The sequence below is a fragment of the Lithobates pipiens genome, unplaced genomic scaffold (assembly GCF_037356315.1).
Source record: "Lithobates pipiens isolate NorthernLeopardFrog02 unplaced genomic scaffold, aLitPip1_a1.2 Scaffold_28, whole genome shotgun sequence".
Classification (NCBI taxonomy): domain Eukaryota; kingdom Metazoa; phylum Chordata; class Amphibia; order Anura; family Ranidae; genus Lithobates; species Lithobates pipiens.
In genome coordinates, this window is record NW_027507789.1 from 51,058,023 (window position 1) to 51,073,334 (window position 15,312).

General features: G+C 40.9%; 1 protein-coding gene across 1 annotated transcript; it reads left to right on the forward strand.

Moving 5' to 3' along the window:
- Window positions 1–706: 706 nt before the first annotated feature.
- LOC143934851 (uncharacterized) lies at window positions 707–13,915 on the forward strand. Its single transcript, XM_077458459.1, has 3 exons — window positions 707–818; window positions 8,185–8,328; window positions 13,343–13,915. Exons 1-3 carry the CDS (start codon window positions 743–745, stop codon window positions 13,852–13,854), a joined length of 732 nt encoding a protein of 243 aa, XP_077314585.1. The 5' UTR covers window positions 707–742; the 3' UTR covers window positions 13,855–13,915.
- Window positions 13,916–15,312: the final 1,397 nt, after the last annotated feature.

Below are 15,312 nucleotides of genomic sequence, written 5' to 3' on the forward strand. Positions count from 1 at the left end.
TAAAAATGCTATAAAACTGTGCCCTATTTTGTAAACGCTATAACTTTTGCGCAAACCAATCAATAATCGCTTATTGCGATTTTTTTTACCAAAAATATATAGTAAATACGTATCGGCCTAAACTGAGGGAAAAAAATGTTTTTTTATATATTTTTGGGGGATATTTAGTATAACAAAAAGTAAAAATGTATGTGTTTTTTTTTCTAAATTGTCGCTCTATTTTTGTTTATAGCGCAAAAAAAAAAAAAACGTAGGGGTGATCAAATACCACCAAAAGAAAGCTCTATTTGTGGGAAAAAAATGACGTCAATTTTGTTTGGGAGCCACGTCGCATGACCACGCAATTGTCAGTTAAAGCAACACAGTGCCGAATCGCAAAAAGTGGTCTGGTCTTTGACCAGCAAAATGGTCCGGGGCTGAAGTGGTTAAAGGCTCCTTTTTTAAAAGCTATATCAGTTTAGTTTGTCTGTAATGGTTCTTTGAGAGCATTTGAAAGCTCCTGACGATGAAGAAATCGCATTTATGCAATCAAATCCCAACCCTGCATATTACATACTGTATTCTTAATTGTCTAGTATTGTGGCATGCTTGTCATGCAAGTGCCAGGTCTCCCACACATTCCTGTTTGATGAAAACAGAGGTGGCTGAGGACAGGTGGGAGGGGGTGATGGTATTACTCTACTGGCCTCACCTGGGATAAATTAAATCTCATCCTAGAGGAGGACAGAGCTCCAACTGCAAGATGACTTCAGCAAAGTGTGCAGCACTCACCCTGCTCGTTTCCATGTACCTACAGTGGAGAACAGTTTGCGTAACAGGTGAGTAACTGGCAAAGCTACATGTTATATATTATAGACCTAACAAAGTATTATATATACTTGTAGCCTTTGTAGGTTATATGCAAGGAATATATTTAAACACTGCAATCAATTATAGTAGTATAGTATAATTTTATGTTTTTGACAGTACTACTACTCTATTATTTCTGCAATATCTACAGATTTAAATTAATATATATCAGGGGTGGGCAGTTATTTTCTGAAGGGGTTACATGAGAAACCAGGACTGTAGGGGAAGGCTCAACCAAAGCTTATCATATAATATATATATAATATATATAAAATATTTTTAATTAAATCAGCAGCCTTAGGTGAACACTATGGGCTGGTTCACACTGCCGCAACTTCCGCTGGACTTTGAAGCTGACATCCCAGCGTGACTTCGAGCTCTCAAAGTCGGAGCACATATTGCACCGGTGTGAACCAGGACTACACTGGGAAGATCCGGAAGTACATAAACCTATAGAAACAAACACCGGGCACTGGGAATAACAAGCACAACTGCTCATGAAATAGTGAGCACATGCACGATTATTAGAAGCAGTGGTGAAGAAATGTCCTCTGCTGGTCACCATGTTGGAGTAGGGCAGGCTAGTAAAAGAGGTGAGGAAGCCCATTAGAACTGAGCCTCGCTGTTGTACCAATCCATTTCTCAGGCTCTCTCCTAACAGTTCTTGCAGCTATCCATACAGGCAGCTGTCAGCATGCCTCTCTGAACATGATAGCTTCTTAAGGAACCAAAGTTTACCATCCAGAGATTTTCAAAATCCATAATGCAGCTACTTCTTGTGAGGCTTCCTTACCCTTTTATAATGAACCAGGTTTCTTGGCAGGTAAACCTATGGACAGGGGTGGTCAGCTGCAGACCCATCCAATCTGTTCCGCAGCCCAAACTCCAGGTCCAACAGAGGAATTTTCTGATCAGCCTCTTTAAGTATCACATATGCCCCCTATCCTCTGTTCATATCCATTGGGCTGAACAGTTTTCCCTAGGAAAATGAATTTGCGTAAAATTTCCTGGCTCTGTGCTCCACCCTTAAAGGAGAAGTTTTGTAATGGGAATATCTAAAACAGTACAATTTTTCTCTTTCACCTGGCACATCCACTTGAGCAGTAAAGAATTCAAACCAGACGGTATATCCTTCCCAAGGCATATTATTTTGGGCCTCCATGGCCCACTTAATCGTCATGCACTCCTGCTTCATTTTGCTGCAATTTTTTTCTGCAGGGTTCAGCTTTTAACACCATGGAGTGCTTCCTACTTCTGGTGTGGCAAATGAATCTCCTCCATAGCCCATTGGAAAGTTACAGAGGCCCATTGCAAGCCAAAAAACATTTGGACATACTAGAACAAACGCTCAGGAGTGGAAAAGGCATTCTTTTCTAGGGGGGGGGGGTTCCAGCTCTCCTGTTTCACATCCAAGACCGGTACAAATCAGGCTGGACCTAAAGTAAAACTTTTTCTGACTTTCGCTAACCCAACTGAAACACTTTAAAATTTACATCACCAGCTTATCCAAGGATCTTGAAAGGGCCTTGACACTAAGTCAGGCATTTATGTTCCACCATAGACATAACAGTCGCAATTCTGTCCTGCATTTGGGAAGATATGTTTAGTCACGCTCCTATGTTTCAGTGCTTCCTGATCCAGAATTCTTCTACAATATCCAATAGTCCCCAGAGCCATCTACCATACAGCAATTTAAAGAGGGAAAACTCAGTAGTATATTGCGGAACCTCACAAATAGTGAATATGAGATGGGAAAGAAGACAATTCAGTGACACCAATCTTTGTCAATTATCCTACTTTTTAGCATCTTGTTAAACCGCTCCACCAACCAGTCAATTTTTGTGATACAAAGAGGTTTTCAACAATTTCATTTTCAGCAAACAACTATTTAATATTTTTTGATATACAGGGTGTCCCTTGATTAGTAAGAATCTCTTTTGCTATTCCTGTGTGAGTGAACATATGTAACAGTTCTTTGGCAAAGGTTTTTTCAAGGTGTTTCTCAAAAGGATTTCTTCTGGATCGTGGGTCGCGTAATCCAGCATAATTAGAATATACTGGTATCCCCTAGCGGACTTCATTGCGATCCTTTAAAAAGGCACTTCAGCTTTGTGCAGGGGTATCAAGGAACCACAGTAAAAGGGTAGTAGGGACGTTTTTTTTATAAATAGGAAAAGATTCTCAGAACTACTTATCTTTCTTATGCAGCACCGACCAGAAGAATCTCAGGAGTATTCCTGCATTAGTCTTTTCCTGAGCTAGGTAAACTCCAGGGGCCGCTGATAATTCAAGTCTAATACCACACCCCTATAAGGGCAGGGCACCACAAGTTGTGCAAACATTTCCTGGTTTATTTTGACCACATGGTACAAGAGGTCATTGATTACCACTATTAATGGAAACATGCGGGTCACCTCGAGGACTTGAGGAACCCTATTTGACCCTTTAGCATTCCTATGAGATTTTCAGAGGATTGGCCCATGTAAATGGGCAATACCCAGATTTTCTATGACACCCCACATTCCCCATGGAAGAAGCATGGGGGGGGGGCATTTCTCTTCTGTTTCACACATCTAGAGTAAACGGTCTAGTATTAGGAGCATTTACACTTAGCATCTGTACTTCTGTACTGCATACCAATGTAAGCTATGCACTGGTGTCATGAACAGCATTGCCCGTGATCAACCAGTTAGGGGACACCACCTTTTTTGGCATCATTATACACCTACCAATTTTCCCCAGGAAGGAAATCAGTGGCTTCTGGAGCAGTTTAGAGGTGGGTGAAACAACCAGGAGCCAGTCCGCAGTAGTGAGATAGCTTTCATCGTCCACCTCCAGCTCCTCTGCTGTTTTGGAAATGGCGTGACCAACCCACTTCTTTAATTCCTGTGGCAGAACTGCTATCAACAGCTCTGGTTGGAGCCACTTCTTTTCAAGCTGGGCCAGTTTATGGATCTGAACATGGGGTAACTTTTCCAGATGGTAGTCCCAGGCACAGACCTGCAGTGCCCATATCACTATAGTCATACCTAACTGCTGAAAGATCTCTGCCTTCAGCCTTTCATAATCTGAAGCTACCTCTGTGACCAGGGCGAAGTATGCTTGTTAAAGTGGTTGTATGCTCAATTTTTTAACTTTTACCTACAGGAAAGCCTATAATAAGGCTTACCTGTAGGTAAAAAAAATATCTCCTAAACCTGTACGGTTTAGGAGATATTCCCCTCGGTATGCGCCGCTGACTGCAGCGGCGCATGCGCACAAGGGGGTTCTCGCCGTGAAAATCCGGCAGCGGCCGACCGGCCGGACTGAAATCTCCCGCGCGCGGGAGTGACTATATCGCGGCTCCGGCCACTCACAGCGCTGGAGCCGCGATACCCAGAAGAAACGCCGAGGGAGCATGTCAGCTCCCTCGGCGTGGATCGGGCCAGATGTCGGGGCCTCGTTCTAAGGTAAGTATTTCATAATGAGCTAGTATTAGGTGCATACTAGCTCATTATGCCTTTTGCTTTGCAGGTTTTAAAAAAATAAATTTGCGGGTTTACTACCGCTTTAAGCATCTCCAGAGAAAAAAAGGTGCCAGGATACCTGTTCACTGCTCTTTGGGCCACCATTTCCCTCCAGTAACATACCTAATGTGGCAGTTATCTTCTTCTCTATCTTTCTGATGTGTCTCCAGCTGGGCCACTTTGTGTTAGTTAGCCTCCTCAGAGGCGTGAAGCTGCACCCTGGTAGCCACCTGCTGTGCAGTCATAATCTCGACCAAAGATCTTCACGTCGTCCTCCATTTTAGACACAGCAGAAGCAGTTTCTAGCAAAACAGGTACCTGTCCCTTTAAAATAAATTGTCTTTTTCTAGGGACTCACTGCATGCAAGCACCATATACAGAAGGCATGCTCAGATAGCAGCTCTATTGCAGAGAGGCACCATACAAAACAGTCCCTTAAATGGATTATTGTTCCCACGTATATTTTCATTAACCAAATTAACAGAAAAAGATGCTTCATTTGAGCAATAAAACAAATTCTGCATACTTCATGAAATATATCAGAGCTCATACAAGGGGCTTTATTCTCTAAACAAGCCCCAGTCTCATAGGTGAACCTTCCAAATGCTATTGTACAGAAACAGAATCTGTTTTCCATTCACAGAATTTCAAAATACATAGTATAGCCTCTTCCTGTGAGGCTTCCAAGCCCTTTCATACCAGATATGCTGGCAGGTAGACCCATGCCTCCCAACTTTTTGAGATGGGAAGGAGGGACACTTATTAGAAAAAGTATGTAGGCATAGATCACATACCCTGCCACGCCCCCATAAAGAAAGATTATACAAAAAAAATGATTAGTTAAACCCACAGGTGCTTTTTTTTACCACTACTATTCCTTTGATACTGGCTTTGGAAATTTACAAATGCAGCAATTTTGAAATCGGATGAAAGGTTTAGCACTGGGAAACACTTTTTGAAAGATGAAAAGTGCATTTTATACATCGTTCAGACCAAAATGAGGGACAAATGAGGAGAAAAGCAGATCAGAGGGACTTTGTTCCAAATTAGGGACATCCCCTTGGAATCAGGGACAGTTGGGAGGTATGGGTAGACCTGTGGATGGGAAAGGCCGGGCCAACTTATTCCACAGCCTGAAATCCATGCCTGACAAAGAAATATTCCTATCAGCTTTTTTTTTATATATATAGAAATATTTTTATTATTTTCAAGAAAGAAGAGCAGTACAAATCATATACAGTACATAAAAAAAATGTGTATATTAAAATAGATATAAATATATTATTAGTTAAGAAAGGGAATAAATAATAATCGAATAAGTGTAAATAACAAAATGTAGGATATATAACAAACGTAGAAGGGATTTATCAAAATTTTGTGGTAAGATGTAATCCATGGGGGACCATGTTTTCTCAAATTTGTCTATATTATCACAAACAATAGCACCAAGTTTTTCATTGGACCAATTAATTTTGTTTCTGACCAAAGTGGAATTTGGAGTAGAAGACCACCTTTTGGCAATGTTTGTTTAGCAGCAGTGAATAAAAATGTCAAAAAGATGGAATTGGGTAATTGGGTAAAGCTTTTTGGTTTGAGATTTAATAAGGCTTCTAGGGTTTTTGGAAGGTTTTTTTCCAAATAAAGTCAAAATAATTATATATATATATAGACCAATCAGACCAAAATTGTTTTCATTTAGGACATTCCCACCATACATGCAAAAAGTTTCCAACATCCAAACAACCTCTAAAGCATTTATTTGAGAAAGTTGGTTTAAACTTGGCTAAACGTTTGGGAACCAAATACCATCTTATGAGTAATTTGTAATTGAATTCTATTGCGGTAGTATTAATAGAACAGTGGGAAGTAGCATACCAGATTTGTTTCCGTTCATCTTCTGTTATAGCTGTTCCAAGATAATTTTCCCATTTTGTTTTATATGAATGAGGTTTTGTTTTATCAAGTATAGATGAATAAATCATTGAGAGAAGACCTTTAGCAGTAGGATCATGTTTACAAAGATGTTCAAAGCGAGTGAGGGTTTTTAGATGCGAAGATCTTATATTTTGATATATAAATAGTTTTATTAGAAAGTATCTGGGAAGATCTTGATGGGGTAATTTGTGAGTTTGTTTCATAGACGAAAGACTTAACCCCCCTGGCGGTATTCCCTAGTCTGGCTCGGGGTGAAAATTCAGTACCATTAGCGGTAACCCCGAGCCAGACTCGGGATCGCATCGCTGGATCCAGGATGAGTATGCTTACCTTATACCCTGGATCCAGCGATGTCCCCCCCTGCTGTACGAGCGGCTTGTCCTCCGCTTGATCTATCACGGAGCCGATCTCCGTTCCCTGCGAGCGTTGCGACGCACAGGGACGGAGAACGGTGCCAAATTCAAAAAGTAAAACACACACATTACATACAGTATAATGTAATCTTACAGATTACATTGCTGTATGTAATTATTTCACATCCCTTTTGTCCCTAGTGGTCTGCCCAGTGTCCTGCATGCAGTTTTATATTATGAAAACTGTTCTTTCTGCCTTGAAACTGGAGATTGTCCATAGCAACCAAAACTGTCCCTTTACATCAAAAGTGGTTTTAGACCAGCTAGAAAACAGCGATAATAAATTGGAATCACTCACAGAATTGAGCGATAGTGATTTGTGGGGAGATCCGTCATCAAATACTGAAAAGTAATGACAGTGACAATTCTGCAACTGAGCAAATGTCAGTGTTTTTGATTTGATTACATTATTGAATAATTTTTATTATTATTATTTGGTATAATTATGTATAGTTATTTATTATATTATAATTTATGATTTCATTTTTCAAACTTTATCATACACGGAATGTCTACTAGACTCTGCTTTGGACAGATTTAAGTAAGTTATTCCTAAGAATTACAGGACTACAATATAAAATGCCAAATTTCCATGCAAAATAATTTTACCCCTTTCAGCACCTAAAATCTGAAATAATCATACCGCCAGGGAGGTTAATACTCCAGAGGTATCCTATCAGCTTTTTAACCCTTTGAGGACCATAAGATTAACGTCATCAATATAAAATAATTATATTTTTTTCCCTTTAAGAATGTATTTGAACAATAAATGTTACCATTTCCACACTTGTGTCATTTTTGGGGGAGAAATTGTGACAACCATTTGTTGATAAGAACTAATATTTTGATTCAAACCAAAAAAAAAAAAAAAAAAGTATTTTAAGTTCTTAATCAGATGATACAGGCAATAAAAAACATGGGACAAATATGTCCCTTGGTCCTCAAAGGGTTAAGCGGAAACTGAGCTTGCTTAAGGAACAGGCAAATGTCTGCTACTAACAATATGTACTCTAATGGCCCCGTTCACACTAGAGCAGTGACTGGTGTTTTTTCTCACTGGAAGAACGCCGGTCACTACTAGGGCACATAGAAAACAATTGCATTCTGCTAGCCCCGTTCTCACTACAATGCAGCTCACTGGTGCGCTCCAGGGAATTACGATAAAATGCAAACATTTTATTGCACCTCGCTGGATTGCATTGCTTGTCAACGCAACATTTTGTACACTTTAAAGTTCCCCCCCAAAAAAGGGGGCTATGTAATGCAGTAAATAGTGCATTATGCCACCCCTCTACCACACCTCACTGCAGCCCAAAACACAGCGGTTTGTGTGAATAGGCCCTAAATGTATATTCTAGTCTATTTATAGCAGATTTTTGACTAGTTGCAAATAATATCACTTTACATGATATGAGGAAACTTTTTTGTGTGTTTTTTTTTTTTTTTAGTTTTTACTCATGTTGCTTTTTATGAATTGTTAGGTGCAGAGTACTCTCCTTTCTGCCCTCCCACAAAGGATGGAGTTTTGGGACTTTGTAATGAAGACTGTGAGGAAGATTCAGATTGCATGAATGGCACACTATGCTGTCCAAACAATTGTGGCTCACAATCCTGCACTGAAATAGGTAATACAAATGTTTGCTTTAGCTTTATGTTAAGATGATTGCTATGTTTGCTCCTAAGAACAGCGCAGTATAAGGGTCTACATAAGTTTTCACTAAGCCAAAATTTTAGCAAAAAATTAGGACATTACATTAAATTTTGTTGTAATTTAATGTGTTATAATTTTTGAAAAACAATAAAAAAAAATTATTTGAAGGAGAAGTCCAGCCTGAGATTGTTTGGCTGAGCTTCTTCTATGGGTTAAATGAGTACAATCCGTTTTGCACTCCTGTGACCCGTTTTCAGCAGAGTGCAGTCTGAGGTCCGCTCTCTGCCAACGTCCCACAGATTAGTCCAAGCACCACGTCATCCCGACTCTGGGAGTCTGGATTCCCCAGGTGCCTGGACTAATAACCATCTCAGCCTCTCAGCGAGCCACTGAGATGGATGTTCCCCTGCCCCTCCACAGCTCAGCACTCCAGTGAGCATAGAGGAGCGATGCTGATTGACAGTCAGCAGCTCTCCATTAGGGGAGCCAAGAGAACTGAGCCATCGGTTGTGTTTCAGCACATGGGAGTGTCACAGATTAAGCGGTCAGCAGGAGGCTTGTGTTTGTGCTGAATTTCTGCCAGGAAAACACTGGCTGGGTATGACTGCCTAAAGTGGCTAAAAAACCCTTCTGTCCTGGTGAAGGACCTCCTAGAATCCACTGCAACACCAGGTTTAGGCCAGGCAAGGTACAAGTGTGAATTCTTCCTGGTGAATGGCAGCCAGCAACTTAGTGCTGTTAAGTATTCAAAATATGCAAAGCCATACTTATGTGTATATACTAATTAATACTGTTATATATAATTTAGTAGATATCATAAAAAAATAAAACAAAAATGCAAAGCAGTTCCACATATGTAAACATATCACAAAAACATACAGTGGTGTGAAAAAGTGTTTGCCCCCTTCCTCATTTCCTGTTCCTTTGCATGTTTGTCACACTTAAGTGTTTCGGAACATCAAACCAATTTAAACAATAGTCAAGGACAACACAAGTAAACACAAAATGCAATTTGTAAATGAAGGTGTTTATTATTAAAGGTGAAAAAAAATCCGAACCATCATGGCCCTGTGTGAAAAAGTGATTGCCCCCCTTGTTAAAACATACTATAACTGTGGTTGTCCACACCTGAGTTCAATTTCTCTAGCCACACCCAGGCCTGATTATTGCCACACCTGTTCACAATCAAGGCATCACTTAAATAGGAGCTGCTTGACACAGTAAGGTCCACCAGAAGATCCTTAAAAGCTACACATCATGCCGAGACCCAAAGAAATTCAGGAACAATTGAGAAAGAAAGTAATTGAGATCTATCAGTCTGGAAAGGGTTATAAAGCCATTTCCAAAGCTTTGGGAATCCAGCGAACCACAGTGAGAGCCATTATCCACAAATGGCGAAGACATGGAACAGTGGTGAACCTTCCCAGGAGTGGCCGGCCGCCCAAAATTACCCCAAGAGCGCAGCGACGACTCATCCAAGAGGTCACAAAAGACCCCACAACAACGTCCAAGGAACTGCAGGCCTCACTTGCCTCAGTTAAGGTCAGCGTTCATGCCTCCACCATCAGGAAAAGACTGGGCAAAAATGGCCTGCATGGCAGAGTTCCAAGGAGAAAACCACTGCTGAGCAAAAAGAACATCAAAGCTCATCTCAATTTCTCCACAACACATCTTGATGATCCCCAAGACTTTTGGGACAACATTCTGTGGACCAATGAGACAAAAGTGGAACTCTTTGGAAGGTGTGTGTCCAAGTATATCTGGCGTAGAAGGAACACTGCATTTCATAAAAAGAACATTATACCAACAGTAAAATATGGTGGTGGTAGTGTGATGGTCTGGGGCTGTTTTGCTGCTTCAGGACCTGGAAGACTTGCCGTGATAAAAGGAACTATGAATTCTGCTGTCTACCAAGAGATCCTGAAGGAGAATGTCCGACCATCTGTTCGTGTACTCAAGCTGAAACGAACTTAGGTTCTGCAGCAGGACAATGATCCTAAACACACCAGCAAGTCCACCACCGAATGGCTGAAGAAAAACAAAATGAAGACTTTGGAGTGGCCTAGCCAAAGTCCTGACCTGAATCCTATTGAGATGTTGTGGTATGACCTTAAAAAGGCCGTTCATGCTAATGTAATGCTAATGTAACTGAATTAGGACAATTCTGCAAAGATGAGTGGGCCAAAATTCCTCCAGGACGCTGTAAAAGCCTCATTGCACGTTATCGCAAACGCTTGGTTGCAGTTGTTGCTGCTAAGGGTGGCCCAACCAGTTATTAGGTTTAGGGGGTAATCACTTTTTCACACAGGGCCATGATGGTTTGGATTTTTTTTCACCTTTAATAATAAACACCTTAATTTACAAATTGAATTTTGTGTTTACTTGTGTTGTACTTGACTATTGTTTAAATTGGTTTGATGTTCTGAAACACTTAAGTGTGACAAACATGCAAAGGAACAGGAAATGAGGAAGGGGGCAAACACTTTTTCACACCACTGTATCACACATATGCAATTGCAGAGGAATAGGACTCAATTCGAAGAGAAGCTGGGAAATGAATCAAGGGGACGGGCCAGAGCTGGCATGTGAACTGTGAGGTACAGTCTAATGCAGTATTAGCCCTTGTACACACGGTTGGACACTTTCCGACCACAAAATCCGTCTGATTTTTTCCGACAGATTTTGTCCGAAACTGGTGTTGTATACACACGATCGGACAAAGTTGTCGGAAAATCCGATCATTCGGAATGTGATGGCGTTCGTTCGTTACGACGGGACTACGTTCAGGCTAGTAGCCAATAGCTTCGGTCTCGTAATTTGATCTGAGCATGCGTGGCACTTTGTCCAGCCAGAATTCTCTACAAACAATCGGACAAAGTCCGATCGGATCATGTTGTCGGAAAATTTTATATCCAGCTCTCAAACTTTGTTGGTCGGACATTCCGACAGAAAAAGTCAGATGGAGCCCACACACGGTTGGATTATCCGACAACACGGCCCCACTCTCTATATAGAAAGGGGCCAATGAAATCTGGTGAGTTCTCCTGGGTGTAGATGATGTGCACAAAGGAGGAAGTTGCTGGGGACACAGGAGGAAAAGAGTGGTGTGGAGACAAGGAGCATGAAAAGGCACAGAGTTTGTTATGTGAATAATCAAGCACGGAGCATATGGAAGCATTTTAAGAGGAGACTTTGCACAATATATTTTTTTGAACATTAAATATGAATTTTTGAATAATGCACCGGTCTCTAAGTCTTTGCACAAAGTACTGAACACTTTATTTTTAGGCAAAACACCGGTGCACTTGTATCCGAGTGATATGTTTTTATGTGATAGGTTTACATATGTAATTCCGTTTTGCATTTTTGTTTTATTTTTTGGGGTGAAAGAAAATTGTATATAAGAGTAAGGAGTAGATTATACACATAAGAATAGTGCTGTGTATTTTGAATACTTAGTATAATGCACACTTGTTGTCTGGCTGCAGCAGTTGGTCTAAAAAACAGGGTGCAGGTGCAATATTCACCCCTTTGATTAAGTTAGTGCTGTTGTCACATACAACCTTGCCTGGCTGAAGATGGGGTGAGATCAGCCACCTCTTGGTCTGATCCTGGAGAGCTGCCAGAAGCTCTGGCTGAGTGTGACTCCTGTTCCCCGGGCATACCAGCTGCAAAATTGCATGCCAGTGTTTAGCTTGGGATGTTGCATAGGCTCTGAGGTTCTTGGTGGGGGACCTGTTGGTTTCAAGAATTTGGAGGATAAGGTCACTGCAGAGGGGTACAGGAGATTGTGCTGTCATCAATAGCACAAGATATGGAATGGCACCACCAGCTATAGGGGTGTGCCTCTTCCTGCATCCTTCTTAGGGGGTTTCCTCTTCCATTTGGGAAAATTAGCCCCTCACTAACTGGTCTGTTTGATAATAGTAAAATAAACAGGATGTGATGATAAATCCCTATACCCCAGCAAAAAAAACAATAAAAACAGTTGACAGATGTTCTAACGTTTCCATACTCTATCCAAAAAAAAAAAAAAAGTGTTGGATAGAGTTGCTCTTAAAATTTAACCATTTATATTTTTTTCTTTCAATGGGTATGTGTATCCAATTTGCACTCCAGAACCTAACAGGATTAAAAAGCTGTGCTACTAGGATATCACACAGGGCAACAGAACTGCTAACAAACAGTAGAGTGAAAAATACAGAAGCTTCTATTACATAATGGGAGCTAAGAGTTTTTTCTGCTTAAAGCGGAGTTCCACCCAGAAATGGAACCTCTGCTGATCCGATTCACATTTGGCACCTTTCAGGGCGTAGGGGGGGGGGGGGGGGGGAGTAGATACCTGTCTAATCCAGGTATTTGCTCCCACTTCCGGCAGAAGATCACTGCAGAATCCATGGTGAATTATTCCAAGTGCGCATCCCTCCCCCCCAACCCCGTCTGGGAGACACACAGGTCCCAGAAGGCAGTAGGGAACCAGGCTGTGAAGCTGCAAGGCTTCACTATCTGATTCCCTTACTGAAGATGCCGGCGCCTGCACCCAGAGCCGAGGGACGTGTCGGATGAGGTCAACACGGGCGTTATCTCCTTATTTTAAAGTCAGCAGCTGCAGTATTTGTAGCTGCTGAAGGTTATTTTATTTATTTTTTCAGCAGAACTCCGCTTTACACCTTTCCAAATACAACATGCTGAGGCAGAGGTTACAATAACACACATAAACAAAATGTATGTGTGTTATTGAGGACAGTTACAATGTTGGGGCACCAAATAGGTCATTTTGATAGAAAGGATTTTTGATTTTTCTTACTCTGTATTGGGGTTATGTTACGTTACTATTTACAGTAAGTGGGGCTCTAATTTAAAAAAAAAATTGCACGACATGAATGCCCAATGCCAACGTCCATGTCAAAAACTATTTTCGATAGAGTCAATTGTGTATGTGTTAAGGGATTAATTATAACTATTAGTTTCCTTTTTTATTTTTATAGATATACCTGTAATGACACAGACAACGGAGTCCCCAGAAGCTACAACAAATGCGACAACAGCCCAGCCTATTTCTTCCACGAACAAGACAACAGATTTCCCTATAGACACAACCAATAATAAGACAACAATCCAACATATTTCTTCTAAGAACAAGACAACAGATTTCCATATAGACACAACCAATAATAAGACAACAATCCAACGTATTTCTTCTAAGAACAAGACAACAGATTTCCCTATAGACACAACCAATAATAAAACAACAATCAAGTGTATTTCTTCTAAGAACAAGACAACTAATTTCCCTATAGACACAACCAATAATAAAACAGCAACCCAACGTATTTCTTCTAAGAACAAGACAACAGATTTCCATATAGACACAACCAATAATAAGACAAAAATCCAGCTTATTTGTTCCAAGAACAAGACAACAGAATTTCCTGAAGACACAAAAAATGAGACAACTATCCAGCCTATTTCCCGTACACACCATGATCTTGGCAATTAACATTTTACTTCGTTATATATTACACGAGCGTTTATTGTTGGTCCTATTAAAATTGCTGTATTTAAAGTGAAACTATATTGGTTCTGGGTTAATGCTGTTATTTTACATTTTGTGTTAATGTTTTTATTTTTTACTATGCATATAAAATCCTTTAGGGTGCGTCCAGGACACATTATGGTTAATGTAAAGAGTGGGCAGCATATGACTCCGTATAGCCCCCAATGAACAAAGCAGGCAGGGAGGGGGGAGAAGGAGCATATGCCATTGCGCACAGCCATTGAGTTGTGTATTCATTTGAGTTTGAACAACTGAACTCTGTAAATGGCCTTTAGTCACTGCAGATAAAGATAGCTCAAAAACAACAGAAAAGATGCATAGAACTCTATGCAAAGGCTGTAAACAAAAATACATAATAATTCCTTGACCAAAAAGGGAAAAAAATACTTTATAAAACTTTTAAATATAAAGCCTAAGTTTAAAAAAAAAAACCACACACACACGCACACAAGGGATATGACTTCCAATGTGCTGCTGGCTCCTGGTTTAGGTGAATCTTTCTCCTCAAACTCCCTTCCCAGTATAGTAAGCAGAATACCCAACTCTGACTCATAGCTACACGTGCAGCTAGGGCCCCACCTACAAACAGGGCTTCCAGGACTACTCCCATAACTCCCAACTGTCCCTGATTTCGAGGAACTGTCCCTCATTCTGGACAAAGTCCCTCTGTCTTTCCTCCTTATTTGTCCCTCATTTTAGTCTGATCTATATAGTTATATATAAGATGCACTATCTTTCAAAAAGTGTTTCCCAGTGCTAAACCTTTCATCCAATTTCTAAATTGCTGCATTTGTAAATTACAAAAGCCAGTATAAAAGAATAGTACTGGTAAAAAAAAACACTTGTAGGTTTAACCAATAATTAGTTTTTTTTGTACAATTCTCCTTTAAGGGGGGAGTGACAAGAGGTGTGTCCTATGCTTACATACTTTTGCTAATAGGTGTCCCTTATTCCCATCTCAGAAAGTTGGGAGGTATGTACTCCTATAGCAGGGATGGTGAACCTTGGCACCCCAGATGTTTTTGAACTACATTTCCCAGGATGCTCAACTACACTGCAGAGTACATGAGCATCATGGGAAATGTAGTTCCAAAACATCTGGGGTGCCAAGGTTCGCCATCACCGCCCTAAAATATTCAATTATCAAGCCCATGCAGACATCACGTGAATAGATGTTGGCCTGAGAACATCAGGGCCGCTGATAGAAATCATGGGCCCCCCGTACAGCCTACCTGACGGGGCAGCCCTTCAGCTCCACCCTTGGTCCCTCCTTTAGCCCCACCCCTGGTCCTTCCCCAGATGCCATATTGTGCTGCAGACAGTGCCACCAATGCCATGCCGTCCGTCAATGCCATATTGTGTTGCAGACAGTGCCACGCATGGTGCCATTGGCAGCGTGGG